At 37.7% G+C, this 15,617-nt stretch overlaps 2 protein-coding genes across 3 annotated transcripts in view; one reads left to right on the forward strand and one right to left on the reverse strand.

The window, feature by feature from the left end:
* Nucleotides 1-15,617, reverse strand: part of cux1a (cut-like homeobox 1a) — a 135,677-nt gene that overhangs the window by 33,236 nt on the left and 86,824 nt on the right. For both annotated transcript variants that reach the window (XM_007259429.4, XM_007259428.4), the window contains exons 5-13: nt 14,981-15,118; nt 11,000-11,144; nt 10,837-10,892; nt 10,643-10,709; nt 5,651-5,699; nt 4,434-4,505; nt 3,934-4,083; nt 2,964-3,022; nt 788-836 (exon numbers count right to left, since the gene is read on the reverse strand). In XM_007259429.4, the coding sequence (XP_007259491.3) occupies nt 788-836; nt 2,964-3,022; nt 3,934-4,083; nt 4,434-4,505; nt 5,651-5,699; nt 10,643-10,709; nt 10,837-10,892; nt 11,000-11,144; nt 14,981-15,118 (785 nt within the window). The remainder of the gene's footprint in view (nt 1-787; nt 837-2,963; nt 3,023-3,933; nt 4,084-4,433; nt 4,506-5,650; nt 5,700-10,642; nt 10,710-10,836; nt 10,893-10,999; nt 11,145-14,980; nt 15,119-15,617) is intronic.
* Nucleotides 1-15,617, forward strand: part of LOC125784927 (negative elongation factor E-like) — a 232,426-nt gene that overhangs the window by 7,122 nt on the left and 209,687 nt on the right. The gene's annotated exons all lie outside the window — the stretch shown is intronic.

The following is a 15,617-nucleotide window of genomic DNA, read 5'->3' on the forward strand; positions in this document are numbered from 1 at the left end:
AACTCATCGTTTTTGCGACATCATGAACATTTTTTACAAATACCTATTAAGTCTACAGCAGTTTAGCCACACGTTTTACTGCAGAAGTTAAAAAATACGGTTTCTGCCCAGGCTGCTTTTTACATGGGCCACAACACAAAATAGTCATTCAGAAACCTGCTCATTTTTAGTACATCAGTTGGGAGAGTGCAGTGGAGTTCAGGTAAAAAAAACATGGAAAATAGAGGTAGAAATCTAGCCCTTTAATGTACTAATATAAAATAACATGCCAAAATTCCTGGTATAACTGAATGTGAAGTGTATAAGGGACTTTTGGCACTGTTGCTTTACTGAATACTGATATACTCTAATATTTAATAAAACATACCAGTCTAGTTTGGAGTATTTAAATCGGCATTTCATAAGCTGCAACTGTACATACTAAAAGTATAAAGTTTAATACAGATGATAATTTTTTAATCCACCTTGTATCAGTATGTGTCTGCAGAAGAGGAGATATTTTATCATGATCTGTTTATGACAGAAAGTTAATGTATGAAAGTCTTGTGCTACAGAATGGAAAAACGCTGTTTAAAGTTGCCTTTTTTGTTCCTTTTGACTCCAAAACTAACTGGAAAAAAACAGAAGTGCAACTTGAATCTGTCCACACAGTCTGAGAATGTAACTAGTGCTTTAATTAACTGTGTAACTACCTCATTAGATTTAATTAACGTAGCAACACAACAGTAATGAGATCAGACTGTATTAGACAGTAGTAGTAGTAGTATTAGCAGTAACTACAGCTCACCTGTGCTGAAGAGTGCTTAGATGAGCTAAAATCCATGGATTTGAGGATGCTGGAGAGAAGAAGAGAGAGTGATTTAACAGAGTGATTTATCAGTTTTAAACTTCACCCCAACCTCCCATAGCAAACCTACCCAGTGTTCTGCCCTCAGGGCACCTTTATTCTGTTACAGAAGTGAGAAAAAAACTTTTTTTTGTTTTTAATACTGCAATAAAAGTCTGAAAATTCCATCAGCACCTGCGATGGAGTAACCAGAATTCAGCAGCTGAGGTGAAAGCTGCATTGTTCTGCAGTGGGTTCACTAAGATATTATAAACAGACCACAGCGAGGCCATTTTCAGAAAAGCCTCTAAGGAGAAAACGCTTCGCTCCATTACAGTGGAATGCGTCCTTTTTGAGCTAATAATCAGAACAACAGCGGCCTTCATTCCCAGCAGCCACATTTACACGCCCTAATCAAGAGTACCACGCCTCAAATCCTGTTTTAGAGAACGTTCCAGCATCTCTAGCATCTTTAAATACATTCCTGCAGCAGCCCAGTCAGCAGTATGGAGCTTTGGCCCATTAGGTTATGGTGCATGCTAAAGGCATTAACTAGGGAGGTCCTTATCCACTTTATTTGCCCAGTGATTTGATCTGAATATCTTAATGCCTTTTTAAAAAGACCACTTTATAGTGTAGTTAATATCTTGTAATACAGTTTTGTCTTCTTTACAGTTTAGCTCACAGATCCTTTGGATTATGTGACATTTTTTTTATTTTACAGTGTGCTGAATAAGGTATGTTGTTTTCCACAGCATGTGTGCTTAGCATTAGCATTAGCATTTGACCTTAGTTCTGAACTCGCTGTTCAGCACTGGATTAGAACAAAAGATAGGGGTATGGTCCTCCCACTGTTAAAGCAAAGTTTCAACCATAGTTTAGTATCTAACAAGCCAAAACACAGGAAACAGACAAATGTCTGGAGTAAAAGCAGCTCTACAACCACAAATAATCCATTCATTTCCACACTGCAAAATATGAATTGTTCTGTTATATTGTGAGAATGCTCCTCACTGCTGCAAGCCTGGAATAAACTCCATTATTGACACCAGGAGGACGTCAAAGGATGCTGTATTAGAACATATTTTTAAAAACAAGAGATCAAAAGCACACTGTACCGAAAATAGGCAATACTTGATCCATTAAAATTAAGCCTGAATTGGTTTGAGACAGTTAAAGTTGAAGAGATTAAGTAAGTATGTTTAAGTTTCAAGTAAATGTGATCACAGCTGTGATAACCTAAAAAACCCTGAAAAAAAACAAGGAAAACCACCATTACATTCAATCAGCTTCTGGAGAACATCGCTGCACAATTTAAATAACAACCTGCACCATATAAACACACAATCACTACAGCAAATAGTAAAAAAACATCCTCTAAGGTCACTCACGGCCAGCACAGAGCTCCTCAGAACATCACAATGGATATTTAAATAGTTGTTTTAACCGTTTTTGTCCTGTCCAGTCCGATCCAACACACCACGGGTAAGCTAAGATACTGCACCCAGAGAACCTGACCAGCGAAATGATGGCAGACCCAAATAGCAATCCGCCACTACTGACCAGAGAATAAAGCAGACAGGAGCACTGAGGAGCAGCAAAAGGTTACCAATGGTCTGCAGGCTTGGCATGAGGACAGTGTGGGAGGTCAGTAGGGGCAGAACTGGCCAAGCAAATTTAGGCCATTCCACATTTAAATATCTTTATAAATAAATATATATTTAGGGCTACAGTGAAATATGTCATGCATAAATGCAAATGCAATCATAGGCTGTTATGTGTTCCATATATTACTAAATCCTTGTTATATGTAAGTGACATAGAGAGGTTTAGTGAATAGCGTTTTATTGGAAGATACCCAGCCCAAGCTCAATGATACTTGAAATAATGAAATAATTATTATACAGTATTTACATATATTTACAATGCAAATGTAAAATGACATTTCTAAGCCTTTTGCAATTAATGTTGCGGTTGTATAACAACAAAAAAGGTTGTACTGCGATTTATAGTCCAGACGAATGTTAGAGTTTTATATTTGTGTTTAAATGAATAAATATTAGTTTTCTGAGGCTGGGTACTTGAACCCTGTGGTTTCCTATTTACAATTTCCTATTATAACTAGTTTTAATCTCACCTCAACTCTTTCTTTAGCTCCTCATAGTCACACTGGGCCCGGAGCTTCTCCTCCATTTTCTGTAAAAGAGAAAACACACATCAGCAAACAGAAACTGAAAAGTGTTCTACTGTTCAGGTATGATCATGTATGTATGTCCAGGCTCTATACATTAATGTGATCACTTCAGGCTACAAAACAATTTCACATAAACTAAGTGACTCAGAGGGAGCTAAATTTGCCCTCCTCCCTCCGGGTGGGTTTATGGCGCTCTCTCCCCACATCACTCCTAGGGTGATGTCTGCAGCACAGGCCGTCTGTGAGCTGATGTATCGAAACCGAGCGGCTGCACTTTCCTCCGAGCGCACTGGCTGCATGGTAATGCTCCATCAGCAGCAGCTTGAAAAGAAGCGGTGGCTGACTTCACATGTATCGGAGGAAGCATGTGTTAGTCTTCACCCTCCTGGTGTGTTGGGACATTACTAGTGATAGGGGGGTTCTATTAGAAATAAAATTATGAAAAATAAACTAAGTGACTAAGAGGACTACAAATTACGAAGAGATGGGTACATTTTAAATTCTGGTCAGAGTGTCCCTTTATGCCACAACTAATCACATAATTCTGCCATTATTTTCAGATATGTCACTTTCCCCCCCTTACTCCATTCACTGTGCTCCTCAGTGTGTGTGTGTGTGTGTGTGTGTGTGTGTGTGTGCAGTCTATGTGGATCATCCTCAGTGTGAGCTCCATCTCTGTTCAGTCTCTTATCATCCAGCCGGCTATCCATCACGCTCATACACACATAAACTGTGCATGTGTGAGCCTGTGCTTACAGGCCAGTGCCCCACCGCTTTCAACATCATCATCTAAGTTCTCTGTGAATAAAGTCAGAGGCACCTAAAGTTCTGCAGCAACTCCTAATTAAAGAGCTCCTCCATAAAAAGACAGTGTTTTGTGTGTGTAAATGTGTGTGTTCATGTGTATCCGTACCTTTAGCTTGTCCTCTTTATCACTGAGCTGCTGCTGCATCCGGCTGATTTGATTGGCTGTTGACTCAGTCAATTCAGTCAGTTCATTCTGGAGTTTCAGAACATCATCAGACACACACTCCACCTCACACACCTTCACACCCATCTCAGCCTGAAAAGAAACACAAACAGACACACACACACACACACACACAGTAGTTTAGCTCCAAAAATTCAGCCTGTAGAAATTTCGTCTCATTCATTTAGCCTACAGCAGTTTAGCCCCACTCAGTAAACCCTAAAACAAATTAGCCTCAGCCATTAAAACTACAGCAGATAAGCTCCACCCATCAAGCCTAAAAAAGTTTAGCCACTCCTATTTAGCCTAAATAAGCTTAGGCTACCCATCCCACCTACAGCAGATAGCTTCACACATTCAGCCTACAGCTGTTTACCCATTTAAAAGCTAAAACTCAGATTCATAGCTTTTCCTATAGCTCATGAATTTGAAGGGACTCTTACCCTGTCTGCCGTTTTTCGGTTGGCGAGTTGCTCTCTCAGACTCTCCAATTCCCTCTCTGCTGCCTCGGCTCGCTGCAGAATAGGTATACGTTAAAGATACCCATAATTTAATAATGGACACACAGATTAGGGCCTGGAATTGAGGTTTTCAGTCCTGCAAGACAGGGCTAACTAGTAGGCTATACACTTCTAGTAGGCTATAAACTTCAATAATTTAATTTTTAACAAAAAAAGGTTCAGTATTTTTAGAGTTTTTGATGATAGACTTTGTTCAGTGTAAAGAAGGTAAATCCGATCTGTTACTATCTGAACTATCGCTTTAAAATGCCTCCAGTCTGGATATGCATTCATAAGTCATGTTTATTCACCAGCTGCCCGCAGTGCCTGACCTGAGGAGAGGAGTGTGAGGGACAGGCCATTTCAAACATTATACCATTATATAACATTAAAACAAAGCTTAAAGCCTTTCAACCTTTAGCAGCAGTGAGATCTGCCCACCAAATCTTTATGCATTTATGGAAATATTATGTTTTAAAGTTGCTAAGTAATTCCAAAAGTCTGTGTAAGCAACTCTCAGCAAATACGTGTGATTACATTAGCATCTAAATGACCCTGTACTTCTGATGCAAAGCAGCAGAAAGCAAAGCACAGGAAATTTGCAGATGTGCTAAAGTCCTCGATCATCTCAGAAAATATATAAAGCTGTTTATAGTGGCAGTAAGAATTTGTTTACAAAAACACTACAATAATTACAAATAAAGTAACGTTCTGTTTTTTTTTCTTATTGGGTGCGCTGTGTTTTTAGTTAGTGAGTTCAAGGGTTCACATAGGTAAACACTTTCCACACAAAGTGGAATCAGTTTAAGAATGAGGATCAAAAGGATCAAGAATGTCACGAGGGTCAATACTCTGGTACTATGTTAATATCCTAATTTGGATATGAAACATAAAAAAATAAATTGATTAAAGCTCCGCTAAAGCTTGTTTGGCATTTAGTTTTGCTGCTTTAATTTTCCCTAATCTATGGAAACTGTACCTCGCTCTGCCTCCAGCCTAGTTATTTCAAATGAGCACAGTCTGCAGTGTGAAGAGCTCCCTCTGTTGCTGCATGCAGGTAATGCAGTTTCAGTTAGCTGTTATTCACAATGCTACTGCTGCTCTTTCAATTTATATCACGATAAAAATGAAACATCAGTGCTTTGTGGTTATAAACTCACCTGGTTGGCGTTCTCCACATCTGCTTTCATCACTTTAATCTCACTGGCCCTAAAAATAGACATATATCATTACTACTACAAACACACAACAGCTATATATTCACCACTTTATTAGAAACCCTTGTCTCTGACATTTATTTTAAAACCCTATTTAACACTATAAAACATCTACTTTGTGCTTCATTTACTGACTATTTTATTAGAAATAACTACCTTGTGCTTCCCTTCGCTACGTTAAGTAAAGCTGAGTTAAGTAAATAAAACTGTAATCCTAAAATTCTTAAAATCAAGCGAGAGTGCTGGATGTAAATCTACACAGATTTCTCTCCTGAAAACTGTTTATTTGGGTGACTAAAACTGGGCGCAGCAGCATTAGCATTAGCTGCTAACTGCTGGCACTAGCCTTAGTTAGCGCTATTAATGCAGCACTGAAGATTTTTGGGAAAATTAAATGATTTTAATCATCACTGTATATCAGATTCTTCATTTTCGCTGTTACATTAAGAGTGGGTGCACCTTTTAAATATATCTGGAGAAGAGCAGCTCTGGTCAGAAACTGGGATAGAGAAGGGCTAGACGATAGCTAACACATAATATATGTTAACAGAAGAGCTACAGTCTCTAAGTATGTGTGTGTGTGTGTGTGTGTGTGATGTATGCATGAGTATAAAAGGTACAGTGTGTATGTGTTGTGAGCTGGGAGCAGTCAGATGTTTGTTAGAGCGGCCATGACAGCATCTGGCTGTGAGTGTACGCAAAAATATGTGTATCTGTATCTTCCCCCAATAACCCAGCACTCACTTGCACGCATGCCACACACACACACACACACACAGCATTAAGCCCTCTCAGTGTCACAGTAATCCTCTGGTCTGTGTGTGTGTGTGTGTGTGTGTGTTCAGTGGTGATCCACCTGCCGGAGTGTGTGAGCTGAAACACAGCCATGTGTCTCCCTCTAATACATTCTAAGCTGATATCACTCTCTTGGTTCTGTCGGATCATAACATTCACACACACACACACACACGAAACCAACACGGCTCAGGAGTGTGATCACTTTCACTACTGCTCACCACCATTCGCTTCTTATATATATATTAGTTCATTAATACATGCAACAGAAATGTACACTAATAATAAAGATAGTAACAACAATGGCTTATAGAATATTACACAAACTGTACTGAGACATTTTTCTTTGAAAAATGAAAATCATATAGATTACTATATAAATAAAACTGTTAAAAATGATTAAATAATCTTCATTAATGTAATTTAACAACATCAATGGAGGTCAATAGGTTCTTAGAAAAAAACTGTCTGAGAGAACCGCTAATAGAACTGCAAGAATGTAAATGCAGCTTTTGACACTGCTCTACTGCTCACCAACACCTGCTCAGATTAAAAATATGAGACAAACCATTGGGGGGGTTAGGGGTGGATCAATCATGTTTTAGCCTGTGTTGCAGCCAGTGGAAAAGAGAACATTTCACTGGAAGGGAATTATAGATTTGATCAATTCTAGAAGCAAACACCACGGCATGAAATTTTGGAAAATTAGATACAAATAACTTCACCACCATCATTACATACCAACCACCAAAAATACAACCGTAACAGGCAGAAAGTAAAAGGAAATTATGTTACTATTATGATTATCATTATTATTATTCCTGAAGTGTTAAATAAAGTGCAGCTGGGCTTTAGATGATCCCAGATCAGGGAATTAGGGAATATAATGCAGCTTTAACTCTGCAGATCAGATCAGTGTGTGCATACTCTGCACAGCATTAATGGGGCAGCTACGGCAGAGCAGGGTAAACACAATCCTCACTCTCAATAAACACAAAACAGAGCAAGAGAGAGAGAGAGACATAAAGAGAGGAAGAGAGATATAGTAATAGTAAAATGGGGTACAAATATAATTACACATTACTCTTAAAGAGCAATAAACGTTAGATTATTAAGAACATTTAAATGTGGAATTTGTAATATACAGATTTGGACTATAAAAACATTTTAAATCAATGAAATTAAGAAACCAGCTTGTTCAGTTTGAGAGATCAGCCAAAATGATTGAGATTACAAAGATAGACACTTTATTGATCTCAAGATTTTAGTCAGATTATGTACATATATTGTATGATTAATCAAAAAGTCAAGAAGGTAATTCTTTTTGACAGGACTACGTGAGAAATGTTAACATTATACATCCATATTAACCCCAACTACAGAGACTCGTCCCTACTCTGCTCTCCTGACTTTCATGGCTTTCCAACGGTGCTGTAGAGCTGGATAAACATTTATTAAGAACATTAAGGAGAAATGGCAATAGAATAGAACTCTGTGGAGCAGATAAATATGAACCGACTGCCACCATGCCTAATTCCAGAAGCAGAGCTGTGGACCTGTGTTCTCTGGAATGATGGTGCTCCACCCAATGCTTCTGGGATGAGTTTTGGAGCATTAAACATCCTGAACTCACTAACTCTCTTGTTGTTGTAGGCAATCAAATCTACTGGAATGTCTTGCCTAGACAGATACTGCAACAAAAGAAGGTTAACTCTTTTAATATCCTTTATGGTAGTAGAAACATAGCTTTTATATATATATATATATATATATATAGTATTTCTGGCCCCTTTGCATTAGCAGGTAATTTAGGTTATGTAAATTGTGGATCTCCTCAATTAACCTTGGGTGCCCATGTCCATATGATCCAGTCATCTCTTGTGTTACAAGAGATGTAAAATAGAAAATGAGTCAGTCCCTGCAAACACTAAACATTCTAAATTTCATCATTTGAGAAGTATCTGGTCCCGATAAAGGCATAAATACATACACACACACACACACACCCTGCCCATGTCTGTGGCAAAGGAAAACCAACCCGCTCTTCCAGTGCAGCTAAACACTGTAATTATACACACACACTCTACACCCTGAGAGAGGAACACACACAGTCTCTCTCTCACACACACATGTATGTATTTATGCCTTTATCGGGACCAGATACTTCTCAAATGATGAAATTTAGAATGTTTAGTGTTTGCAGGGACTGACTCATTTTCTATTTTACAGTCTCACAAATTGTGTAACACACACACACACACAACCCACACACACAAACAGCTTTATTAGGGTTTTATACACACCATGCATACTTACACTCACATTCTTGTACTATACAAAATGTAATGTAAATATACAAGTAGTGTGTGTGTAACGTGTTTAAGGTTTAAGGTTTACGGAGACACGAGAACACACCCCATTATGAGGACCCTCTATTATCTTGGCCATTACCAGGGTCCTCATAACTCACACCCAGACAACTGAGTGTGTATCATTTACACTCTGTGTGTGTGTGTGTGTGTGTGTGTGTTTGAAAGAGAGAGAGAGTGAGAGAGAGGTAGACAGAAACAGAGACAAAGAGAGAGAGGAAGAGAGGGAGAGAGAGATGACTACGCTAAATTGGGATCTAGCTGAAAAATCTCTCCCACAGAGAGAAAGAGAGAGAGAGAGAGAGAGAGAGAGAGAGAGAGAGAGAGAGAGAGAGAGAGAGAAGACAGCGTAGTGTGATGACAAAACTACACAGGAAACGAAAAGAGGACAAGAAAGAGAGAGAGAGTGAAGAGAGATAGAGAGAGAGTAAAGATGGAGATAGAGAGAGAGTGAAGTGAACCAGTGCATTCCATTATTACACTTGACTAAACCCTGCTCCTTGTCCCAACCCCCAACACACACACACAACGACACACACACACACACACAGACTCTGCACTGCACTGAAAGAGAGTGAGGAGAGAGGGAGTAAGAGGAATGTCTCTCTCACTTCATTACAGAACAGAGGAGACCCTTCACCACACACTCAATCTACCACACTATAGGAAGCATGCTGGTGCCTTACAATGCTCTATAATGTTCATATGATCCACACAACCATCCTCACAGACTGTAACACACTACAGGAAGCATGCTGGTGCCTTACAATGCTCTATAATGTTCATATGATCCACACAACCATCCTCACAGACTGTAACACACTACAGGAAGCATGCTGGTGCCTTACAATGCTCTATAATGTTCATATGATCCACACAACCATCCTCACAGAGTGTAACACACTACAGGAAGCATGCTGGTGTCTTACAATGCTCTCTAATGTTCATATGATCCACACAACCATCCTCACAGACTGTAACACACTACAGGAAGCATGCTGGTGCCTTACAATGCTCTATAATGTTCATATGATCCACACAACCATCCTCACAGACTGTAACACACTACAGGAAGCATGCTGGTGCCTTACAATGCTCTATAATGTTCATATGATCCACACAACCATCCTCACAGACTGTAACACACTACAGGAAGCATGCTGGTGCCTTACAATGCTCTATAATGTTCATATTATCCACACAACCATCCTCACAGACTGTAACACACTACAGGAGACATGGGGGCTCTATAATGCTCTATATTGTTCGTATGATTCACACAACCATCCTTACAGACTGTAACACACTACAGAAAGCATATGAGACAATCTATAATGCTCTATAATGTGCGTATGATCCTCTATCTCATTCTGATAGCCTGTAGACATTACAGGAAGTGTGTAATTTAAGACACTGAGTTCAGATCATACAAACATGTGCTACAGCTGAACTTTGTCTGTTCCACTTCAGAAAGCTGGGAAAGGCAGCAGTGCTGGGGGGCTGGCTTTATACAAACTGTAATTACACCACTCCCACCGCCAGGCTACACACTCACACAAACACACACACACACACACACACACACACACACACACACACTGCATTCCAGCATGACAGCAAGACAAGGAAATTATCACCCAAACCATACCATAGGGTTAGCCATGGCTCTCCTTCACACACACATACACACACACAGGCTTGGCATATAGCAAGTGTTCACACACAATACAATTATAAAAAAATGTAAAATTACACACGAATACACACTCACTTAGTTCTGGATTCTTCATCAAATTTCGCCTTCAGTTCCTGAAGTTCTGCCTGAGTTTTTTCAAGAGCTAGAATACAAACAACTCATCAGTGCTACACACAAACACTACACACACAAACACATACACACACACACATACACACACAAACACTACACACACAAAAAGACAGTCCCAATCCAGTGTTTATTCTAACCTGTTTGTATGGTCTGAAGTTTTATTTCCTCTGTGTTCAGTTTCTCCTGTAGCTCACTGCAAAACACACCCATACAAATACACATATTTAACGTTTAAAAGATCACAATAAACTATTAGTTTATTTAAATAATATGACATCATTACAGCTTTAAATGACTGACCTGTCTTTATCTGCATAGTTACTGGGAGGCTGTTCTGCTGCATTGTCTTCATCATCATCATCCTTAGATGCATTTACAGCCTGCTGCTTCTCAAACAGTCGCTCATACTCTTCCAACTTCTCCTGAAGGGCTTTAATTGTCCCCTCTGTAACATAAAAAAAGGAGAAAAAGATTGCATTTACTGCTACTACTGTTTATTTCTTTCTTGTTGTTTGCTGGTTTATGTGTATATGCTGTTACTATGAATAATTCCATAAATATCAATTACGGTACATTTTACTTTTGTTGGATACATTTAAAAGTAGAACAATAGTGGTAGAGACAGATAAAAAAGAGAGCAAATAGACACCGAGTGCACTGATTGAGTGAGCCATTTCATTCATTTTACTTTAAAATTCATCCTAATGTCTGCGTCTTCTTTAAAAAAAAACAAAAAAAGTTCAAATGTAGTATTTGCGAAGGTTTAATTGTGTCCACTATGTATGATTTAGTTGTTGTGATTAATACTATGAGTAATTAAATATCACATATAAACATATCTAAACACTTGATTAACAACATAAAGAAATATCGAGACAACAGAGCATTCAGCAGTCAGCCAATCATACTGCAGGGCTGGCTAGCTCATCTACATGGATTTAAAGAAGATTTTCCTAACGATTCTTTTATAAAGAGTCTTTTAAAGATGAGAGAGTATTTATTTATTTCTAAGTCTCATTTACACTGAACAGTGAAATTCTTTTACTTGTCAGTTTTAAAAAAAATATTTAAATATGTTAATTTGATAAGCATTCTTTGCTAGAATACCACTCCTAACTAGCTCAGTGTGATACATTAAATCGTACAGTCACAACAATTACAACACACAGCAGTGTTTTACACCCAAAACCTCACTTAAATAAAAACAGACAGTGAGAGTAGTGATCCTGTTTAGACCGCAGAGTAATCCTAGCGAGTAATCACCCAATTTTTTTTTAAATGTAACTGTAATCTACTTCCTTACTTTTTAACAGTACTGAAAACACAGCTACTCTTTTTGTATCCTGATTTTACTTTGATGCAGTTTGCACAATAAAATGTATTTACATTATATATTGTCATTTAAATAAGCCAAGCAAACTTTAGTACTCAAAGTTTTCATTATATACACTGAAAAAATGATGCCTAAAATTTACTTAAAAATACTTTTGCAACTTTCTGCATTTGCATTTTAAGTAAATTTAATTTCAGATAAATTTAAGTAACTTCAACTCGACTCAAGACTTAAATGTTACATAGAGCTGAATCAATTCTTTCTTTAAACTTTACTTAATTTCTGAATACAATATTATCTAATTACAATTACTTAATTTATATTACTCAAATAGTTTATGATGTTTTATGTTCTATATATTTTTGATTTAAGAATAAACCCCAAACCTGTTTAAAAATACAGTCATGTCAAAAATCATTTATATTACTACACTGCAACATACTGTAAACCAGAACCCTAAATCATTATTTTGATACAATTTACAGTACTTTACCACACAACAGCCCAAAGAGAGAGAGAGAGAGAAAGACATAGAGACAGACAAAGAGAGATAGACAGAGACAGATAGAGAGAGAGAGAGAGAGAGAGAGAGAGAGTGTAAGAGTGATATGTCACTATAATATAGAGTTATCACTCTGGAATTGGTCTTTATTGCAGACGTAAAGAGTTCCAGATGTGAGTTTGAGAAACACAGAGAGTCGAAACAGATATAAGACGAATGTGTGTGTGTGTGTGTGTGTGTGTGTGTGTGTGTGTGTGTAAAAACACCCAGGCAACAGGAGATTGAACAGGTCCTGGTAAAACACACACAGCGTGTGTTTAGAGTGATTTACTGGTTCAGACTGTAACTCTGACACATAATCAATGAGAAGCAGCAGCACTGCTAAACCTGACCAACCCCACAGCGCTCGCCCAGGAGAGAGAGTCAGCGTGTAAAATCAATAACACAATAAATTATTTCTGTTATTGAGCCTAGTCAATTAGAGATGGCAGAAGGGGATTCCTCAGCTGGGGGGGAGATGGTTAAGACTATAGGATTGGAATCACCTCGTATAGATGATGTTGCTCCTCATTCATGAAACACGAGCAAAGGTAATTTACATTAATTAAATTGATTAAATTATATTTTTTGACACATTTTTTGACTGTGAGTCATTCTTACAATCTTCAGTTTTAAAAACGAGTGTGTTAATAATGATTCCACACTACTTTACAATTACTTAATGACTTTAACACATTCAATTTTACTGTGTATGAATGAAACACACCTGTCTCTGACTATGTGTAAAGTGTGTGTAATGACCACGTGTTTTTGCTTCCAGGTTCAACTCATTTGATTTTTTAGTATCTGCTGATACAGAGTCCCAATCCGATACTTTGGTAAAGCATCAAAAAGAAAGTACATTCAAGTTGAACGTAAAGGTATTTCTAATTATTATTAAAAATGGTATCAAAACATTTTGTCACAAAATAAAAAAGTACTAATAAGACATATAAATATAAATATTTCCTAAATAAATGGACTAAAAATGTTAAAGAACAACAATTCTGTAATTAATCATAATTAAGATGATTATTTTTTTTGAATGCTGGTAGTTTTGTTTTTTAAGAGGGAGACAGTAATAATATTATAGTGTGGTTTAGGCCTGGCAGACTAGATTTACATTTAGTATTATAAAATCTCAGGGTAGTTTTGATGCTTTTTAAACTAAAATATAATAATGTTCTGAATATTATGAGTTTAACTAAGCTTTAATGGATGAAATAAATGCTACTGTATCTGCATATATTGCATTTTTTGTGCAAATTCCACTTTGGGAAAAAAAGAAAAAACTGTGTGTGTGTGTCCAGATCTTTTCCACCCAATACCGATTCTTTTACATAATCAAGCCTAATTTCCGATCACGTGATTGGATCAGGGACTAAAGTATTAAATAAAGAATTTGATTACAAATAATACTTTAAATTAAATTACACTTGACAAGCAAACAAACTCATAAATCTTGTTAATCGGCTCAACTTTTATCATCCTGTACAAAACAACTGGTTGTTCTACCTGTGATCAATTAGTTACTTTAATACTGCTATTATAGTGAATTATTTCACTATGAAAGAGGTGAGTGTCTGTAATAGCCATTAGTGTAAACAGCTGATCAGACACTACAGCTGGATTTATCAGTCAGAGATCTGGAAGCGTATTTAGAGGTCGTACAGGTTTATTAGCTGTTAGGAGTGATGACTAAGAAGTTACTCGACTTTAGACTATAAAGATCCATTCTTTTGGATTAATGCAACATTTTATAGACAGCTTTCTGGAGGGACTTCACAAGATCCCTCCTTTTTCCGTGTCTGTACAGGTGCTGTCCGTGCTCGGCTCTCTGGATACTGGAATGTTACAGTGGGCGATGGCTAATAGATCAGGAATTTCTCAATGAGCAACATCATCCCAGAAGTTTAAGACAGCATAATCCATTTAATGCCTCACTATAAGTCACTCCTTTCAGCAAGCAACAAATCTAGAGAATGGGAATAAAAGGTGCTGATATAAATATTTCAAATGCACTTCATTCAATAAAACATAGATTTTTGTTTTGTTTTGTGTATTCTTTTTTTATATGATGTTTTTTTTGTAATTCATTGGCTTGGATTATGATATTTCTATGGTCATTTTGAAGGACTGCGCACTCTCACCAAATTTGTGAACCAATTACATTCAGGAAGAACAGAAAGGAAATTTTACTCTTAATTTATTTGAACAATGCTTATGTTTTTCTGAAGGTTTCTAATCAAGAAGGCCTATCGTGTTTTAACTTGAATAACGGTATATCTCTGTAAGATATCATCACACATATACTTTATACTCAACCTTAAACTAGAGGAGTTCAGCTGTCAGCCTGTCTATCAGATCAGTAAACACAGATCTTCACTCCTCAGAGAGCTGTATTTACCATTTCCTCTGATCTGTGCAGAGTCTCTGTCGTAATCCTGCAGCTTCTCACGCAGTTTCTGATTCTCTGTCTCCACATCATGCATCTTCCTGACGGTCAGCTGCAGCTGCTGAGCGGCCTCCAGAGCAGAGACTGGGTCTAACAGAGAGAGAGAGAGAGAGAGAGAGAGAGAGAGAGAGAGAGAGAGAGACAGAGAGTGAGACAGAGAGTGAGACAGAATGGTCCACAATGCCACACAACTGTCACATACCATATTCCACACTGTTACAGCAGATTTGTTGAACAGTTCACACTTTTACACTACTGACTCATAACAGACCTACTGTTACCCTACTGTTCAACCATGAACCTGTAACACATCCCACACAGTTACAGCACCCTATATTGTAACACTAGTGACTCGTAACACAGAGCAGTTTTACAGCAATCAAGAGATGATCGTGCTGATCCAGGCATGTTTTAATGGATCAGTTTTTTTTTTTTTTACCTCTGTGTATGAAGCATTTAAGGTACCATTAATGGTGAGCAGTAATAAGAGTAACACCTAGGGCCATATTTTAGCAATCTACAGGCGAGCCATGAACAGCGCATGGCGCAGCTCGATTTAGGTTGTGTCGGTGTGTCTTTGGTATCGTGG

This window comes from Astyanax mexicanus, chromosome 20, assembly GCF_023375975.1.
Source record: "Astyanax mexicanus isolate ESR-SI-001 chromosome 20, AstMex3_surface, whole genome shotgun sequence".
NCBI lineage: Eukaryota > Metazoa > Chordata > Actinopteri > Characiformes > Acestrorhamphidae > Astyanax > Astyanax mexicanus.